General features: G+C 33.5%; 1 protein-coding gene across 3 annotated transcripts in view; it reads right to left on the bottom strand.

Moving 5' to 3' along the window:
• Positions 1-11,468: 11,468 nt before the first annotated feature.
• Positions 11,469-16,769, bottom strand: part of Appl (amyloid-beta-like protein) — a 270,511-nt gene continuing 265,210 nt past the window's right edge. For 2 of the 3 annotated variants that reach the window (XM_077432989.1, XM_077432990.1), the window contains exons 6-13: positions 15,532-15,869; positions 15,196-15,459; positions 14,877-15,119; positions 14,554-14,748; positions 14,247-14,474; positions 13,983-14,150; positions 12,298-12,471; positions 11,469-12,220 (exon numbers count right to left, since the gene is read on the bottom strand). In XM_077432989.1, the coding sequence (XP_077289115.1) occupies positions 12,107-12,220; positions 12,298-12,471; positions 13,983-14,150; positions 14,247-14,474; positions 14,554-14,748; positions 14,877-15,119; positions 15,196-15,459; positions 15,532-15,869 (1,724 nt within the window). In that variant the 3' untranslated portion in view covers positions 11,469-12,106. The remainder of the gene's footprint in view (positions 12,221-12,297; positions 12,472-13,982; positions 14,151-14,246; positions 14,475-14,553; positions 14,749-14,876; positions 15,120-15,195; positions 15,460-15,531; positions 15,870-16,769) is intronic. The other variant, XM_077432991.1, reaches the window with a different exon arrangement.

Here is a 16,769-nt window from a genome sequence, read left to right on the forward strand (position 1 = left end):
TTTCATTATTTGACAGAATATAATTGAATTAATAGATAAATATAATAAAAGATGGGACAGAATGTTAACTGCCGTGTACCCAAAGAGTGACATACTTCATTAATTGTGACTTAAAATAATAAGCATTTCATAATAATACAGTGAATGTCATTAAGCAGGGTTTTCGTCTCTTAAAGATACTACTCAAAAAAATGATAAAAAAATATATACAAATATATAAAAAATATAAAAGTATTGCCTAAACCTGTGTTCGGATATCATCGAGTTTAAAACAATGGCCTATAGACGCATTTTCTGTAACGATGATGCGTTTAAAACGCACCGTTTATATACTATTCGGGGATATATATTAAAAAGTAAACGGAGAATGTTCGTCCCGTTACTCGGATCAAGTGTTTACCATACGGGGTGGTGTGTTCTTTGTATTCGGGACGGACATTCCTCTTTTGCTGATTGTACGAATGCCTCGTTTTCATATCGAGCAAGTTACGACTCCTCGGTATTAGGATGTTGAGACGTTCGCAATCTGCAAACTGTCTCCTCGGCGTGGTCTATTTCTTTCGTTTCGGTATTCATTCAGTGCACTTCCAGCGTGTGTTTTTGCATTTAGTTGAGATTACCACAATATGTGTTACAATGCCGTTAATTCTTAAGACTCGCTTAGTGTGAAATAGTGTAATCGTGATAAATGGTAAAATGTCTTGTATTATTTCAATCCAAAGAGGCAAGCTGTGATTGAAAAGTGCCAAACACTATTCTGATGTAAAAAAAAAGTTTCAATGTGAATCTTAACTTTTTTCTAAATGGCAGTTTTATTAAAATGTGAATAATACCTTCGATAATGGATACTAAACGGTATATACATACACACATATATATATATATATATATATATATATATATATATATATATATATATATATATATATATATATATATATATATATATATATATATATATATATATATATATATATATATATATATATATATATATATATATATATATATATATATGAATTTTTGTTTTCAAAACTTATTTACAATATTTTATATGAGGCGTTTTGTTTCAAAAAATCTCGCTCGTCGGATTCGGCGATCGGTTTAATTTTTGTTTTGTAGTGGAAATGAGTATTTTTTTCGGATTCAAAGTTATAAAATTAGTCATTCAAAGTAAATTTGTGTTAAAATTTTATTTTGGGGCTTTTGTAGATTCTTAGAAATGATTAAAATTGCCTTGCAGTGCCTCATTTAGTCTCATTTAGTTTGATGTCTTTAGATTGAACGAAAAGTTAAGATTTTTACATACGCACATATGAATGCATATTTTTGAAATAAATAAAAATTGGCAGAACGATTTGTTTTTATATAAAAGTTCCGATTGTTGAAATTGGAGTTACCGATTTTTCTGTGTATATTTTGAATCTATTTCAAATGTTTTAATTAGTTGATTGTATTTGTTTTTTTAATAATTATCAATTTATGAAATATATATATATATATATATATATATATATATATATATATATATATATATATATATATATATATATATATATATATATATATTTATATGCATATTTTCCGATGTGAATATGAATGTAAAAAAAAGAAAAAAAATGATCGGCATTGGAGTGTTCAAGCAAAGTTGATATTTTTTTAACGAATAATAGGTTTGGAACGTATTAAGGATATTTTACATTTAAGAAAAGCTGCTAGTGTGAATGCAATAAGATAAATAAAATGGTACAATTCCTATTGTCGAAAGGGTTGAAGCATTAGGAAAATAGGCCATCAAGCAGAGTGCCTCGTATGATTGGAATTGTCTAGATAAGCGGTGAGTTGGCCAAAATCATTAGAATTATAGTAAAAATAAGTCGAGAGTGAAAATAAACAAAAAAAATTAAATAATTAAAAAAGATAGAGATATTCTTTGCATGAAATGTGTATTTCTTTAGCTTCGGCGCAAAAATTCTGTCGCATTTGCACATTTTGTACATATATATATAAATATAACAGCAAACGTACGAATGCCCGATCAACGGAATAGTCGACTTTGGGCACGTTCCGTTTGGCTCGTCGACACCTCTCAGTTTTGCTGTTTTGCACGCTCGTTACTTTCAGCAATGCCGTAGCATGCAAACTGTACCAAAATGAAACGCACCTACGTACATACATACATTATCTCTATGTATTTGGTTTGACTTTTGGCCGGCTTTCATTTCGTCGTACACTGTTTGGCCATTGTTGTAGATCTATTTGGCGTTTCCGGTCGACTCCTCGTCTTATTTCGCTTTAAGCTGTTCACTTTCTAGTCTTGAATACAGCATGCACGTAATTATTATATGTACGTATCAACAATCTGAATTGTACGCTTCGTACCTGCCATCGATGAAAACGTGATTTCTTTTCACGTCTGGCGTTTCTTCTCTAGATCCGGAATGTGTTGTGTCTCATTTGTCGGCGGACTTGCACGGGAACGTTCCTCTCAAATATTTATTATATAATCTCAGTACGGGGATGAACGTCGACGCTCAAGTCCTCTGGCTAGTAAATAAAAACAGAAATAATTCTTCGATAGGTTTGTCATCGCACTTAAACTGAAGTGTTTTGTTTTTTTTGTTTGTTTTAACGTCGTAATTTAATGTAACACTAAGATTTCGATCTTTTTACCAATGCAAGATTTACTACATTTTTATATTATGTATACAATTATAAATATTTTATATTTTTACAATAATTGTCTGTTTCTATAGAGCTAAATTTATGTTTCATATATATTTCCTCTGTTGCTACATTATAACCATTACTAATGTGTTGAAATCCTACATACATATATATATATATATATTTTTTTTTATTATTTTGTAATCAATGAAATGTATACGATTCTCGATTTGATGGCTTTTGAAGTCTTTTGTGATGTTTTAACTTGTTTGTGCGATTATTAATATTAGATTAAGTATATACACAATACATACAATATTCACATGCATATACTATGGCCGTTTCGAAAGTTAAACACTCAATTAATTCATCATTAGCTCAACAACTCTTCAAGAAACTTAGGCACCAACCCTTCTTGTATCGTCCGACATTTCAATACAACTCTTTGTTCGTCTTAGATTGACGATCAGCCGTCTGAGTGCCTAATTTATAATCTAACAGATCAAACTTTCACCATTGCAAGTTTTCTTTGAGTTTATCGATGTAGTGTGATGCACAACTCTTCAAGAAACTTAGGCACCAACCCTTCTTGTAACATCCGACATTTCAATATAACTCGTTCGTCTTTGATTGGCGATCAGCTCTCTGAGTGCCTAATTTCTGATCTGACAAATCAAACATTTCACCATTGCAAGTCTTCTTTGAGTTTATCGATATAGTGTGCACAACTCTTCAAGAAACTTAGGCACCAACCCTTCTTGTAACATCCGACATTTCAATATAACTCGTTCGTCTTTGATTGGCGATCAGCTCTCTGAGTGCCCGATTTCTGATCTGACGGATCAAACATTACACCATTGCAAGTTTTCTTTGAGTTTATCGATATATGTAATGTGATGCACAACTCTTCAAGAAACTTAGGCACCAACCCTTCTTGTAACGTCCGACATTTCAATATAACTCGTTGTTCGTCTTAGATTGGTGATCAGCTCACCGAGTGCCAGATCTGATCTGATAGATCAAACATTTCACCATTGCAAGTCTTCTTTGAGTTTATCGATATAGTGTGATACTTTTGAGATACGTACGTATATGCTATACATTATAATACACACGCACCTACACTTGCACATTGATCATCTATTTCTCCGTTTATTTATATATATATATATATATATATATATATATATATATATATATATATATATATATATATATATATATATATAAAAATAAATAAATATATATAAATAAATAAATATATATACATGAATTTAAAATTGTAGTTGACGGGAGTTTGATTGTATGTACAAAGTTACGAGGCAGTAATTTTTCTATTATGCGTGTGTGATTTTGTATGTTTGTGAATATACGTATGTACACGTGTATATAATTATGGTATTATAAATGTGTTGTGTGCCTAATCATTTGAATTATGTATATCTGAAATGAAAAAAAAAATTTTTTTTTTGTTGATTGCTTTGTATAAATCGAATATGTCAATATATTATATAATATTATATGCATTTGTATTTTTGTTCAAATGATCGTTGTGCCATGCAACAGAGTTACTATGATTCAAACTTTTGATGAGAATTTGTGGTGAACGGTTTAAGTTGTTGTGAATCGAGATTAAATCCGCGATTAAGCAGATATCTGACTACTATATATGTAATATTAATCATATTGTGTGAACGGTGTGGGGTTTTTGTAAGCCTTATTTCGTTTATGTAATATGTCGGATCATTTGGTATAATATTATATATGTATATTGTAAATAATGTGTTCTTTCTTGTCGTGAATTTAATTTAATTTTTTTTTGAGCTATTACAACAAATAAATAAATGGGTAATGGATTTGCTAAAATATGACTACTGAGGTACTATTATGAATATTCTAAATTGTTGCTATTTTCGGCTTACGATTTCTTTTTTACTTTATAAGTTTGGTATTTTTTAATGTTTTGCAACTGCTCGTAATTTAAATGTATGTTTATGTTTTGTATCTGATCATTAATATGTATATTGAGATGTGTTTTTTTCCTTGCGTGAATTTTTTAAAAATTATTCTATTAAAATAGGCAGTGGATTTGCTAAAGTATGACTTCACTAGAATACTGTTTTTTACTTTATTTTTTTTTATCTTAGCTTGTGTGCTTCGATGAAAAGTACTTTATATATGTATATATGTATTTGTATTTGTGAAGTATTTTTTTTCTTAGCTTCTATGCTGCGATAAATGATACTTTATATGTTTTTATAAATGTGCATACATATATAAAGGTACACGTTGAATAAGTATTTAGCCTTTAGACATCACAATTGCCGCTATTTTTGGCTTAAATTTTATTTTTATATCATAAGTTATTGGTATTTTAATGTTTTCAACTGCTCGTAACGAAAATATGTTTATATTTTCTGTCTGATCATTTGATATAATATTTATTATGTATATGATGTGGTGTTAGTCCTTGCGTGAGTTTTTTTTTTTTTAAATTTATCCAAATTATTCTTAAAAAATAGGCAGTGGATTTGCTAAGGTTTGATGACTTCACTAAAGTATGGTTTGGTTTTTTTATCTTAGCTTCTACGCTGCGATAAAAAAAAAAAAAAAAATATATATATATATATATATATATATATATACATATATATATATATATATATATATATATATATATATATATATATATATATCCATACTAAATAAATATTTAGTCTTTAGACTTTACAATTGCCATCATTTTTGGCTTATGATTTATTTTTTACATTATAAGTTTGATGTATTAATGTTTCCATCTTTCTAATGTTTATATTATAATTATATGTCATGGCATATGTTCGTAGCTATTAAGTATATTTTATATATAAATAAGTCTTTGTACATTATTTTTTAAATATTTCTCAGTTGTAATAATAATTATAAAAAAAAAGAAAACACACATAGTTATAATAATTAGAAGTAATACGGCATAAGTATAATAATAATAATTTTGTAGTACAGCAAGATTAATAAATGAAGGCCAATATTAAAATACATTGTTTTTATTATTTATTTGTATTATATATGTATGTGTAGTCGGTAATTATTCATATTTAGGACAAATAATAGATGTTTACGGTAGTAAAGAAAAGAAAAAATAAAGAGATATGTGAAATTAAGAAGGAGTGCATTTGGACGAATGAACGCCGATTTTAAATAAAAAATGCCACTTTGTCTAAAGAAAAAGATCTTCCATCAATGTGTTTTGCCAGTGATGATGTATGGATGTGAAACTTAAAAACTGAACGCCAAGATGCTACACAAAGTCCAATGTACTCGAAGAAATATGGAACGCTGTATGCTTGGCATAATGAGGAAAGATAGGAAGCGGAATACGTGGTTGAGAAGTATGACAAGGGTAGTGGATAGAGTGAAGAGATTGAAATGGCAATGGCCGGTCGTGTAGCTAGAAGAATGGACAAAAGAAGTGCTAGAATAGTACTCGAGTGAATGTAAAAGGGTAAAAGGAAGAACGCAAGAAAGTTGGGTAGACGAAATTAAGAAAATATATGGGGTGAGATGGATGAGAGTTACGCAAAACGGAAACGAGTGGAAGCGTATTGGGGAGGCCTTCATCCAAAAGTGAATTTTGAATGGTTTTTAATTATATATGTACTAGCTGTATTACCCGGCTTCGCTCAGTATTTATAATATAAACCGCTTAAACATGACTAATCTAAGAGTAAACATTTTATTTAAAAAAAAAAATTTTAAATTTAAAAAAAAAATTAATAAAAAAATTTTTTTTTTTTTTTGCCTTCTAGGGTTTCGCCCTCGGCGCCCCCCTGAGCCTTTGCCTTCTAGGGCTTCGCCCCTCCGCGCCCCCATGAGCAATTACCGTCTAGGGCTTCGCCCCCCTTAGTTTATGCCTTTTAGGGCTTCGCCCCTCCGCGCCCCCATGATTAAATGCTGTCTAGGGCTTCGCCCCCTTAGTAAATGCCTTTTAGGGCTTCGCCCCTCCGCGCCCCCATGATTAAATGCCGTTTAGGGCTTCGCCCCCCTAAGTTAATGCCTTTTAGGGCTTCGCCCCTCCGCGCCCCCATGATTGAATGCCGTTTAGGGCTTCGCCCCCATGATCAGTTGCCTTTTAGGGCTTCGTCCCCCTTTGCTAATGCCTTTTAGGGCTTCGCCCCTCCGCGCCCCCATGATTAAATGCCATCTAGGGCTTCGCCCCCATGATCAGTTGCCGTTTAGGGCTTCGCCCCATGAGGCTGCACCCCCCTGCGCCCCCTTCGGGGCCCTATGCGGCTGAGCCCCATAAGACTGCGACCCCTTCGGGGCCCCATGCGGCTGAGCTCCATAAGGCTGCGCCCCATAAGGCTGCGCTCCATAAAGCTGTGCCCCATAAGGCTGCGGCCCATAAGGCTGCGGCCCCTTCGGGGCCCCACGGGGCTGTGCCCATTGTGGCGCCCCTGGCGGGGCCCCATGAAACTACTCGCCTTGCGCCCCCGCGAAGGTGAATCCAATGAATCGAAAAAAATCAAATCGGCGCCTATGGATCGAAAAAAAATAAAATCGCATCACGTGTTCGATGACGTCACCGATCTACGGACGACGACGAACGAAGGATACATATATACAAAGTCTCTTTCCAAATTATATATTAGAAGATACTAGAAGATATATATATTAAGATGTAATTGTCAATATTAAGAAAAGGTGACCATTATTTTCAAATTTAAAACTGGGACGTTTTATCCAACAAAATATTTCTAAAAACTTCGATGACAACATTCTTCGACTCAATATAAAATCATTTACCGTTTGAATTAGTACGTTAAGATGAAATAAATATACGAAGATAGAAAACTAATCCTTATAAACGTGGTGAAATAAAATACTGGCCAATTAAACTTCTAATATACATAACATTTTTGACTTGTAAAATTCGCTAGATAGTTAATCATAAGTATTTAAAAAAACTTAATATCACAATCAACAGAAAAACATCTGATTATTGATTCCAATACTCACTTTTAGCACAGCAATACTAGATTTTGGGTTATAGACTGTAAAATCCTAAAAAACTGAAAAAAAAAGCACGCATTTTTTTAAACGATCATATCTCATAAACGAAAGCAAACCAACAAAAATCTTTGTCATATTCATTGTCATTTTGGTGGGTGAAACTTAGTAAGAATGAGTAGTCTCCGCTCTGGTGAATTAAAAACGTGATCTTTTGTTGCTCAGTGCTAATTAAAAACGAACAAAAAATCAAAGATGCACATTTATGAAAAAATGAATTTATTTTGTTGAATGCTTTTATAAAAAGTTGTGGCTATTTGCAGGTACTATATCTGCGACAGGCACAAAGCCTTCTGCGCATGCGCGTGAACTTTTTGAACTTACTGAAATAAATTTCGCACCTTATTATAATAGATTTATATCATTTAGCTAGTTTGCGGCTTGTACTTGTATGCAGGTATTATATGTTGTATATGTTAATAATTTTCTAACAATTAATAATATTAACTAATTTGGATTATATTTTTTACTCAACGTCACTTTACGAGTTCGAACTAAATTTTAAGAGGGTTAAAACAAAATTTTAACAGTTAACACGCTGACAGTGACAGTTCACGCGCATGCGCAGAAGGATTTGCGCTTGTCGCAGATATAGTACCTGCAAATAGCCAATAATTTGCAGATATGGTACCTGCAAATAGCCACAATCTTTATAAAATTATATTTAGTTATTAACAAATATTTATAAGTTTTAATATCCAATTGCGCTTCATCACTGGACTACATATTGTTAATCGAAGAAAAAAGTTCTTCAACAAGTGCATTAAACGGAAACAGCATTCGATTATTTTTCAAATATTTTTGTAAGTGATATCATTTTTACTGAAGAATTTGTATATTTCAATTCATCTATTAGACATATTAGACACTATTGATAAAGAAAGTTTACTGGTTTTATCTCACGACTTACCAGGGCAGATGCCCATAAAACTAGTACTGCACTGGTACTGCGACCATCAGTACAAATGGTCGCCTTACCTTAAACCCTCCCTCATCGAAGTGGGGTATGCAAGTGCCCCAATTTTTACGTTTTTCGTAATAACTATGTGGATTTTCAAAGCTATACACCCTATATTTCTTGTATTCCTAGAATGAACTACAAGAAATTTATTTTAATAGAAATGTATGATTAAGAAAAGAAGTACATCGTAAAAAAATACATTTATACATTTCTACGTTCCAAAGTATGATTTAAAGACGGTAGCGATAAGTCATGTTTTTGACTGTTCGCTTGCTTATTCTTATTGATCGATGAATCAATGCGAGAGAAAGAGACAGCTATATTTTCGTCGCTTTTGGCGCGTGGCTATTGAGTCATGCAGTCGCCTGTTGGCCTTATGTATGTGCGTTTGCATGTCGATACTTGTTGTTATTTTTTAATAAAAAAATAGTCAAACATGCTATAGGACTAAAAGTTTTTTATGTTGAGGTATAAAATGATTAATAAGATATATATTGAAAGCTGTATTTTGATTAAAACATACTGGGGTCTTGCTCGACCCCGGTTAGGGACACTCGTTCGATCTCGACGCTCCATCCTTCAAAAGCTAAGAGAATTTGTCGACAGTAAGTATTGGATTCGTTAGGTGAGGTTTGGGATGAAATGAATAGAATGAAAGTCTCGTGTGGGTTTTATGGGTTTTTATTATAGATAAGTTTAATTACAATGAATGGCCACAGAACACAAAACATTCACAAAATGACTAAGCTATGAAAAATCTGAAGTAAATTTTGTATCCGCAACAATCTTTCAAAAACTTTCAATATACAAATCAAAAACAATAATCAAAAATGATCGACACATATCAAATCTATTTCATTTTTTAAATATTTTTTTTCATTTATTTAAGAGGTAACTAATTAATTATTCTGCGTAGCTCCCACAAATACGAAATATATCTTCTTTTACTCTTAAATATCTCGGAAACAAACACCCTATGCACAACTATTGTATTATGTTAATTTTCATTTTAACACATAACACTAATCTTAAATATTAAGTTTATAGTTAGTAGTTTGTGTACTATCCAAAATAAATCTTTTGCTACACATCACGGTTAAAATTGATGATTTTTTATTTCTTTATTTTCTTTTTTTTTCTTTTAGACATTTATTTGCATTTTCCGAATAAACTGTACATTGATATAAGCTTGTTCGAAGACATATAGTTTGTGCGCGGACACGCACGTGCGTACACGCAAGTGTTCACGCACTTTTATAGCAAAAAATTCTATATTTGACTCCATTTATTATTTCCTCTTTAATTTTCTTTAGTAGTTTTGTGTAAGAACTCCACAAGTTTTTACTAAATATATATATATATGTATACAATAATAATAATAATCATAATAATAAATAGTGTATCGATATTCTACAACTCGAAACTTAGGGTAATATTAAGGTATTGTGCTAAAAATATCCGGACGAATTCATGATTATATTTGTTTTCTAATATATTATTATATTTATTCTTTTATAAAGAAGCGGTCTTTTTTATTTTTCCCTCTAAACACATAATAATAATCTAATCTGGTCAGTCGACCGGCTTTTTATTTTTATTTGATTTTAGCTGATGCATACAAAATACGTTATATTTTCCAAAGAATAAACGGATGGAGGAATCAATAAGTCAAATTTTTTTCAACCGACGTGATTTGACGAGTACATTTTGGTCTCTTATTATAATTATAATAAAGCATACGATTTCCAATAAGGTGTTCAAGATATTATAGTGTTTTACTATGTATGTCACTTCTAAGGTGTCACATTCAAATGACTTAAAAATGCAAGAGCTTTTAAGTCGTCGAACTAAATCGATAAAACCGAAGATGCGTGGAATAAAAGTGGAATCATTTCGAAACATGTAAATCAATTGTTATCATAAGATGAGTAGTTTTTTTTTAAAAGTATATTCTTATATTTACTATGGACATTTATGTACGTCCATTTATTTTCAATGCGATATGAAAGAACAGCACAAACTTATGCAAGAGTAAGTCAATATATATATATATATATATATGTATATTTGAACTATACTACCGTGTGTATATATAATATCGTAATAATAATTACATACACACACCACGCATACACGAAATGCTTAGCATTCTATTCTGGCGAAATTACTCGATGAAAGAACCGACCAGACGCTTTTTCTTCTTCTTATACTTCGTAAGCAGCGAGCAAAACATTAAACGAGTACATTTGATTTCATTCAAAAACACTGGTCGTGAAAAAACAACATTCATTAGACTCGAATTGGAATGAACGTGTAAAACTATAAGTTAAAACTGAAACACCGTAGAGTTCTTAATACTGATTTGGTGTATGAGACGTTGAAATTAAACACATTGAGCTGTACAATTTTCTGGACCACATTGTATAGTACTATAAAGATATTTGAACGATTTTTCAAATCAATTCGTATTGTATAGATAGAATGAAAACGAAAAATTTGTTTATACGAGAAGAGTTAGCGGCCTCTATAAAGATAATAATATAAAAATCTTCACAAGCTACCTCTATAAAGGTACGAGTTACATACATTCATATATATTTATATATATATCTTTAGTATACACAGGCGCTTAAATCTATCATTCCGATAGCGGCACTATTTATAGTCCTGATTGAAAGTAAAAATTAAATCAAAAATCATAGGACTATGTCATTAACAGCCATCATTAAACTAAGTTGCTTAAGGATTATACATGTTTTTTTTCTTCATTTTTAAATCAAAGCAAATATATCTTACAATGCATTAGATTGCTCTTGCATATTTAATGATTTAAATGAGTAAAGCGTTTGTAAATTGATTACATTATTGTTCAGCATATGCACGAGCGCACACGCACAAACGTGTGTGATTGTGAGTATATTTGTCGTATGCACGAATGCTCTCCGATATTAAATATTCGTATGTATGTATTCTTCATTTCATACGTACAATAAAAACAATGAAATAATCGTGTAATGATATACAATACATAAATGAAAGTTACTTTTTGATGATTATTTTACAAATAATCTAATCGAACGTAAAACATTTCAACTACAAAATATATACGGACAATATGTCGATTTCAAAAAATAAAAGTACAAAGTCCCGTCTTCGAATATTCAATATCTTGCATCAGTTGAAAGTATCAATATATTCATCTAATAAATCAAAAGGACATACTTGTCGAAATATAATAAATATAGAGTTATTTTTTTCTCAATACATACATACATACATACATACAATATAATAATTATATAATAAACACCAACGGGTAAGTACTACTTTGGAAAGAATTTACAAAAACAAAAACGATACGTTTATGACGACGGGTTTCAAATAAATACACACACACTGTTAAACACATAATTACTCCTTCACTTCGAAATATTTGTATGTGGGATTTTCATATCCGTTTATTTGCATGTTGGCGACGTGGCGCTCTTCCGGTGTCGGAGGCACGCATGGACCGGTCTGATCGACCTGGAAACAATAGAACCGATTGAGTTTTATATAAAGGATTTAGATATATTCGATGTGGTCGATTGGATTGTGCAGACCTCGACGAAGCCCATTGCATGGGGACTTGCGGCGTTCCGACGTCGTACTACGGCAACTCCGATGGCGGCTGCTCCCAGGAGTGCGGCTACACCCACGCACACGACCAAGTACAAGCCATGGCTTGCGTGTGTTACGCCACCACCACCATACACTTCTCGTCGAACTGAATACCCCTGTAATGTAATAACAGTCTTCATTATAATGCTATCAGAAAAGTTTTCACCCATATATGTATACATAATGTATGAAAAGCTGAAATGTACCAATTTGTAGAAATTAATAGAATTTATATAATTACAGTCTAATTTAATTTTTACACATAACAATCAATCGCATTAAGGTTTTGAAATTTTATTTTTTATTTTTTACATACATAGATATACAATATATGTACATATATGTATACCAGGAAGGCTCGACAGGAAGACCCCAATGCGCTTTCCTGGACATTAATATTACAAACAATGCAGCATTTTTATTACATAAATCACTGTATTTCGAGAAGCTGAAGAACACGAAATTAATAATTAATTAATTAATCCATTGAGACACCTATGGATTTAGACTTGTAGATACATTTTTACAATTGTACATACATAATACAGATTTGTGACAACAGGTAAGGATGATTTTTTTGACAATTTTAAGGAACCGTTTCAACAATGATCAGATAAAATTGGCAATCTCTGATAAGAAACGATCGACTTGGACTCACTAACATCCAAATTTAACCAGCAGTATATTAAAGATTAGCCCGGGATCGAACCCAATAATCTTTTTGTGCTAAATACAAACGCAACCCCTAAACTATACTGCTGGCTAAATGTGAAATGTGAGCTTACGGATGTATTCTAAAATTTCTTGGATTAGAAAGATCAAATATGGCGCTGTTTTTTTTTAACAGTGGGAAAAAGATGAGAACTTTTTAAATTTTTGCTGTCATCAATTAAATAGAAATGGAAACTTTGCTTAATGATCACGGTTGAAATATATAGGAAAAAATGAATTGAATGAACATACGAATAAGGATTAAGATAACAGTCAGAGGACCTTTTTCAAGATCAATACATCAAGTAAATAGGCAATGACATAAGAAAAAGTTTGAATTTTATACCAAGAAGAGGGGATGACAAGATTTTTGAGTAGTTGTTCATATTCAGACGACAGATGTGAATTATATAGGGCAATAAACTTTAGCTTTACAAATTTGTCTTTGATTGTGCAACAAAATCAATAGTAGAGACATTTTTATTATCATTGTATAGACAGAAGACAGGTAAAACGCACATGCCGTCCTTTTCACTCCATCTTGACCAATAGCATTTCGTACGTACAATGTTCTATTAGTCGAGAGGCGGTGAAAGAGATAGCATATACGTTTTACCTAAGCGTCTTCCTACAGGGGATGGATTGTTATAACGTAGAGATAACGTAAAAAGGCGTCGACGTATGAACAAGCTGTATACAACAGCCAATAAGGTATCGCGACCCATCGACCAATGAACTCTCTGTGCGTAGAGTACCCGATGAGTATAAATATTAGGGAGTTTTAGCCTGTGCTTTATTCGGAGCTGGCAGGCCGACAGATCGAGAACAATAAACTACCTCTACCATTACTCTACCCCCACACGTCCACGCTAAATTATAAAAGATTGTTTTTAAATGTGTCTTAAAAAATACTAACAGGTTCGCCATGTCCGATATCATGGACCATTGCGTGTGCTGGTGGTGGGTCTGGATGAGCTCGGGATGCTGCGGCAGCTTCATCTGCCAATCGCTGTACAGCTGCATCATCTACGGTAACGGCAGCTGCCGGACCTGAGCTGGACGATGGCTGAGGTGATGGTTCTTCCTGTAATTCGAAAAATTTGTATTATACTCCTACTAAAGGCAGAACAATCGATTGAAACTACATATTAGAGTTTGGTTTGATGGATATTTTTATTACCTGACTTTCTTGTGTATTGCTCATGATGTCTCTATCCATGTATTGAGAAGTAGGTGTTGCGACGGATGCGGGAAGAGTGGAGGGTGGGATGGAACTGCTGGATGCAGTTGAGCTGGAGGTGGATTGGTGTGTATCTTCAGCTGGCAATACCAATAGAGATTCGTCATCGTCTTCAAGCGATTCCTGTTCGAAAGTACCGGCCATTTTCTTGCCTAAAACAGCTTCGACCTGCAATTGAAAATTATGTTTGTATTATATATAGCTACAATACTTATTAGTAAAAGAGACACATTATAATTTATCATACTCTGTGTCTCTCTTGACGAATATCGGCTCGTTGTCTTCCTCTTTGTTCTTTCCTCATTTTTTCTTCAGCCTTTATTCTTTCCTTTTCAGCAATCTTGTGCTCGACTTCAATTCGGTATTTGTCTAAAATGGCTGCCTCCAATTCTGGTGTCATTGATAGCATTGATCCGGGTGTTTCGTCTTTTGATCGCAGTGCCTGAAATAATTGATATGAAAAGTGAGAATGGTTAAGATTTTAAAATGGAGTTCATTTACATACATTTCAAATTTCTGGGTACTCAAATGCTAAAAAAAATATTAAGAGAACATGAACAGTATTATTACCTGAACATAGTCGTCCATCAATTGCCCGATTTTAGCATCCAATTCAGGGTATCTACGGAGCATTTGGAGGCTGTGGTTAACGGTGCGATCAATATCAACAAGACGTTCCAAAGTCCTTGGTCTTTCAGCAGCAGCACCTTCAGGTCCTCCGGCCAACAGGTGTCTGTAGTGGGCAATGGCATGAGCTCGGTCCTTGTGGAGAGCACGCAACAACTTCTGGAGACACTTCTGCACTCGGTGAGTCTGAAAAATATATACCAAAATATAGTTAGTACCATAAACTATATTCTGGATTGATTTGAGTAAAATTAAAGGTTACATTTGGTGGAGAGTCAGCAAGGGCTTTAGTATAGCAAGCAAGGGCATCACGACGTCTTTGTGCAATATGAGCCAAAACTCTCTGCTGGTGCAGAGCAGCTAGACGTCGCTGTTCAGCAGCACCAGCACGCTCCAAGGCTCGTACTCCAGCTTGGAATCGAGTTGTCATGCGTTTCCTGAATCCAGCCGCTCCGCGAGGATCGGCAGCTCTCATTTCCTGGTAGCGCTCTTCCAATTCGGACCATTCCTTCATCACTTTAGTCACCTGCAACAAGCAATTGGTTCATTATGCATCGTCAAAATTGGACAGGAGTAAGGTTTATGAAATTATACACACTTTTTCTCTGTGCGTTTCTTCGAGTCTCTGTTGTGCGTCTTTGAAGCTCTGGTGTTCGATGCGAGGGTCGAAGTGTGTGAAGTAGGGATCTTGGGTAGCTGGAGACTCGCTAGGGCGTTGGGTCACCGGGGGCGGAGGGGTTGTGGATCGAGGAGGGGCTGCGGTAGGTGCCCCAGTAGTCGGACGTCTCGTGCTAGATACTGCTTCCTCCCATCTTCCGAAGCCCTCATCCAAGGGATCGTTGGAGTCGGCTGTTTCGTCATCGTCGTCGTCTTCTTGAGACTCGGCATCGTCGTATTCATCTTCGTCGGTGTTGTCGTCAATGTCGTCTTCATCAACTAAAACGAAAATTCATATGCAATTGAGATCAGACAAAGATAAACTGGAAAGATAAAAACCTTCATCAAAAGTTTTCATATGTTTATTTTACGAAGACCCATCCCCACTCAATTTCAATTAAAAAAAAAAAAACACTTTTTTTCACTAGGGCTATAATAGATCAATAAAATATGTATACAACAAGTTACGAAGAAAGCTCGAGACAAACTAGTTATAATCACAACAAATCAACCGATTATCGCTAACGCGTGTTAGCAATAAACGAAACACGTGTGTTTCGTTCGCAATGACACATCTCGTAAAGAATCTGCGTCACACGAAATTACATTCTTCTATTCGAAAAACAAATACAATGAAACTAATCGTAATTATTCACATTTTAAAATAATTAGTAACATAATTCATCATCATTTAAAAAATAAATAATTGATAATTTTTTTCGATGAAAATCCATGATTTTATTATGTGTTTAGTTAAGCCAACCCTCGACACTACCTCTTGAATAATGGTTGCAAACCACGCGGCTGCATGCTCATTTCGATTGAAATTTGACTGTTTGAATTTCAGCATGTACGAAAGACGAGATATTCATGGGGTTATGCAGATGACATTTCGATGTAGATTGATGATTGGTAATTCTTAAAATTGAGTTGGATCTTTCTGGCAAGTTTAAAATAGCAAAAGCCGAGACAAAAGTATGAAATGAGCATGCGGCCGCGTGGTTTGCAACCATTTGTAGCGCAGCGCACTGGAGGTCCTTCTTTTATAAAAATTGCACTGCTAAAATAGGCTATCCAGAATCATTCATATACTTTTTATTACTAGCCTCTTCTTAACTCGCCTTAGATATTTTCGTCTGACGAAATTTGGGTTCTTATCCGATCGTTTTCAAACTTTGC

Source organism: Arctopsyche grandis, chromosome 6, assembly GCF_051622035.1.
Source record: "Arctopsyche grandis isolate Sample6627 chromosome 6, ASM5162203v2, whole genome shotgun sequence".
In the NCBI taxonomy this organism is placed as follows: domain Eukaryota; kingdom Metazoa; phylum Arthropoda; class Insecta; order Trichoptera; family Hydropsychidae; genus Arctopsyche; species Arctopsyche grandis.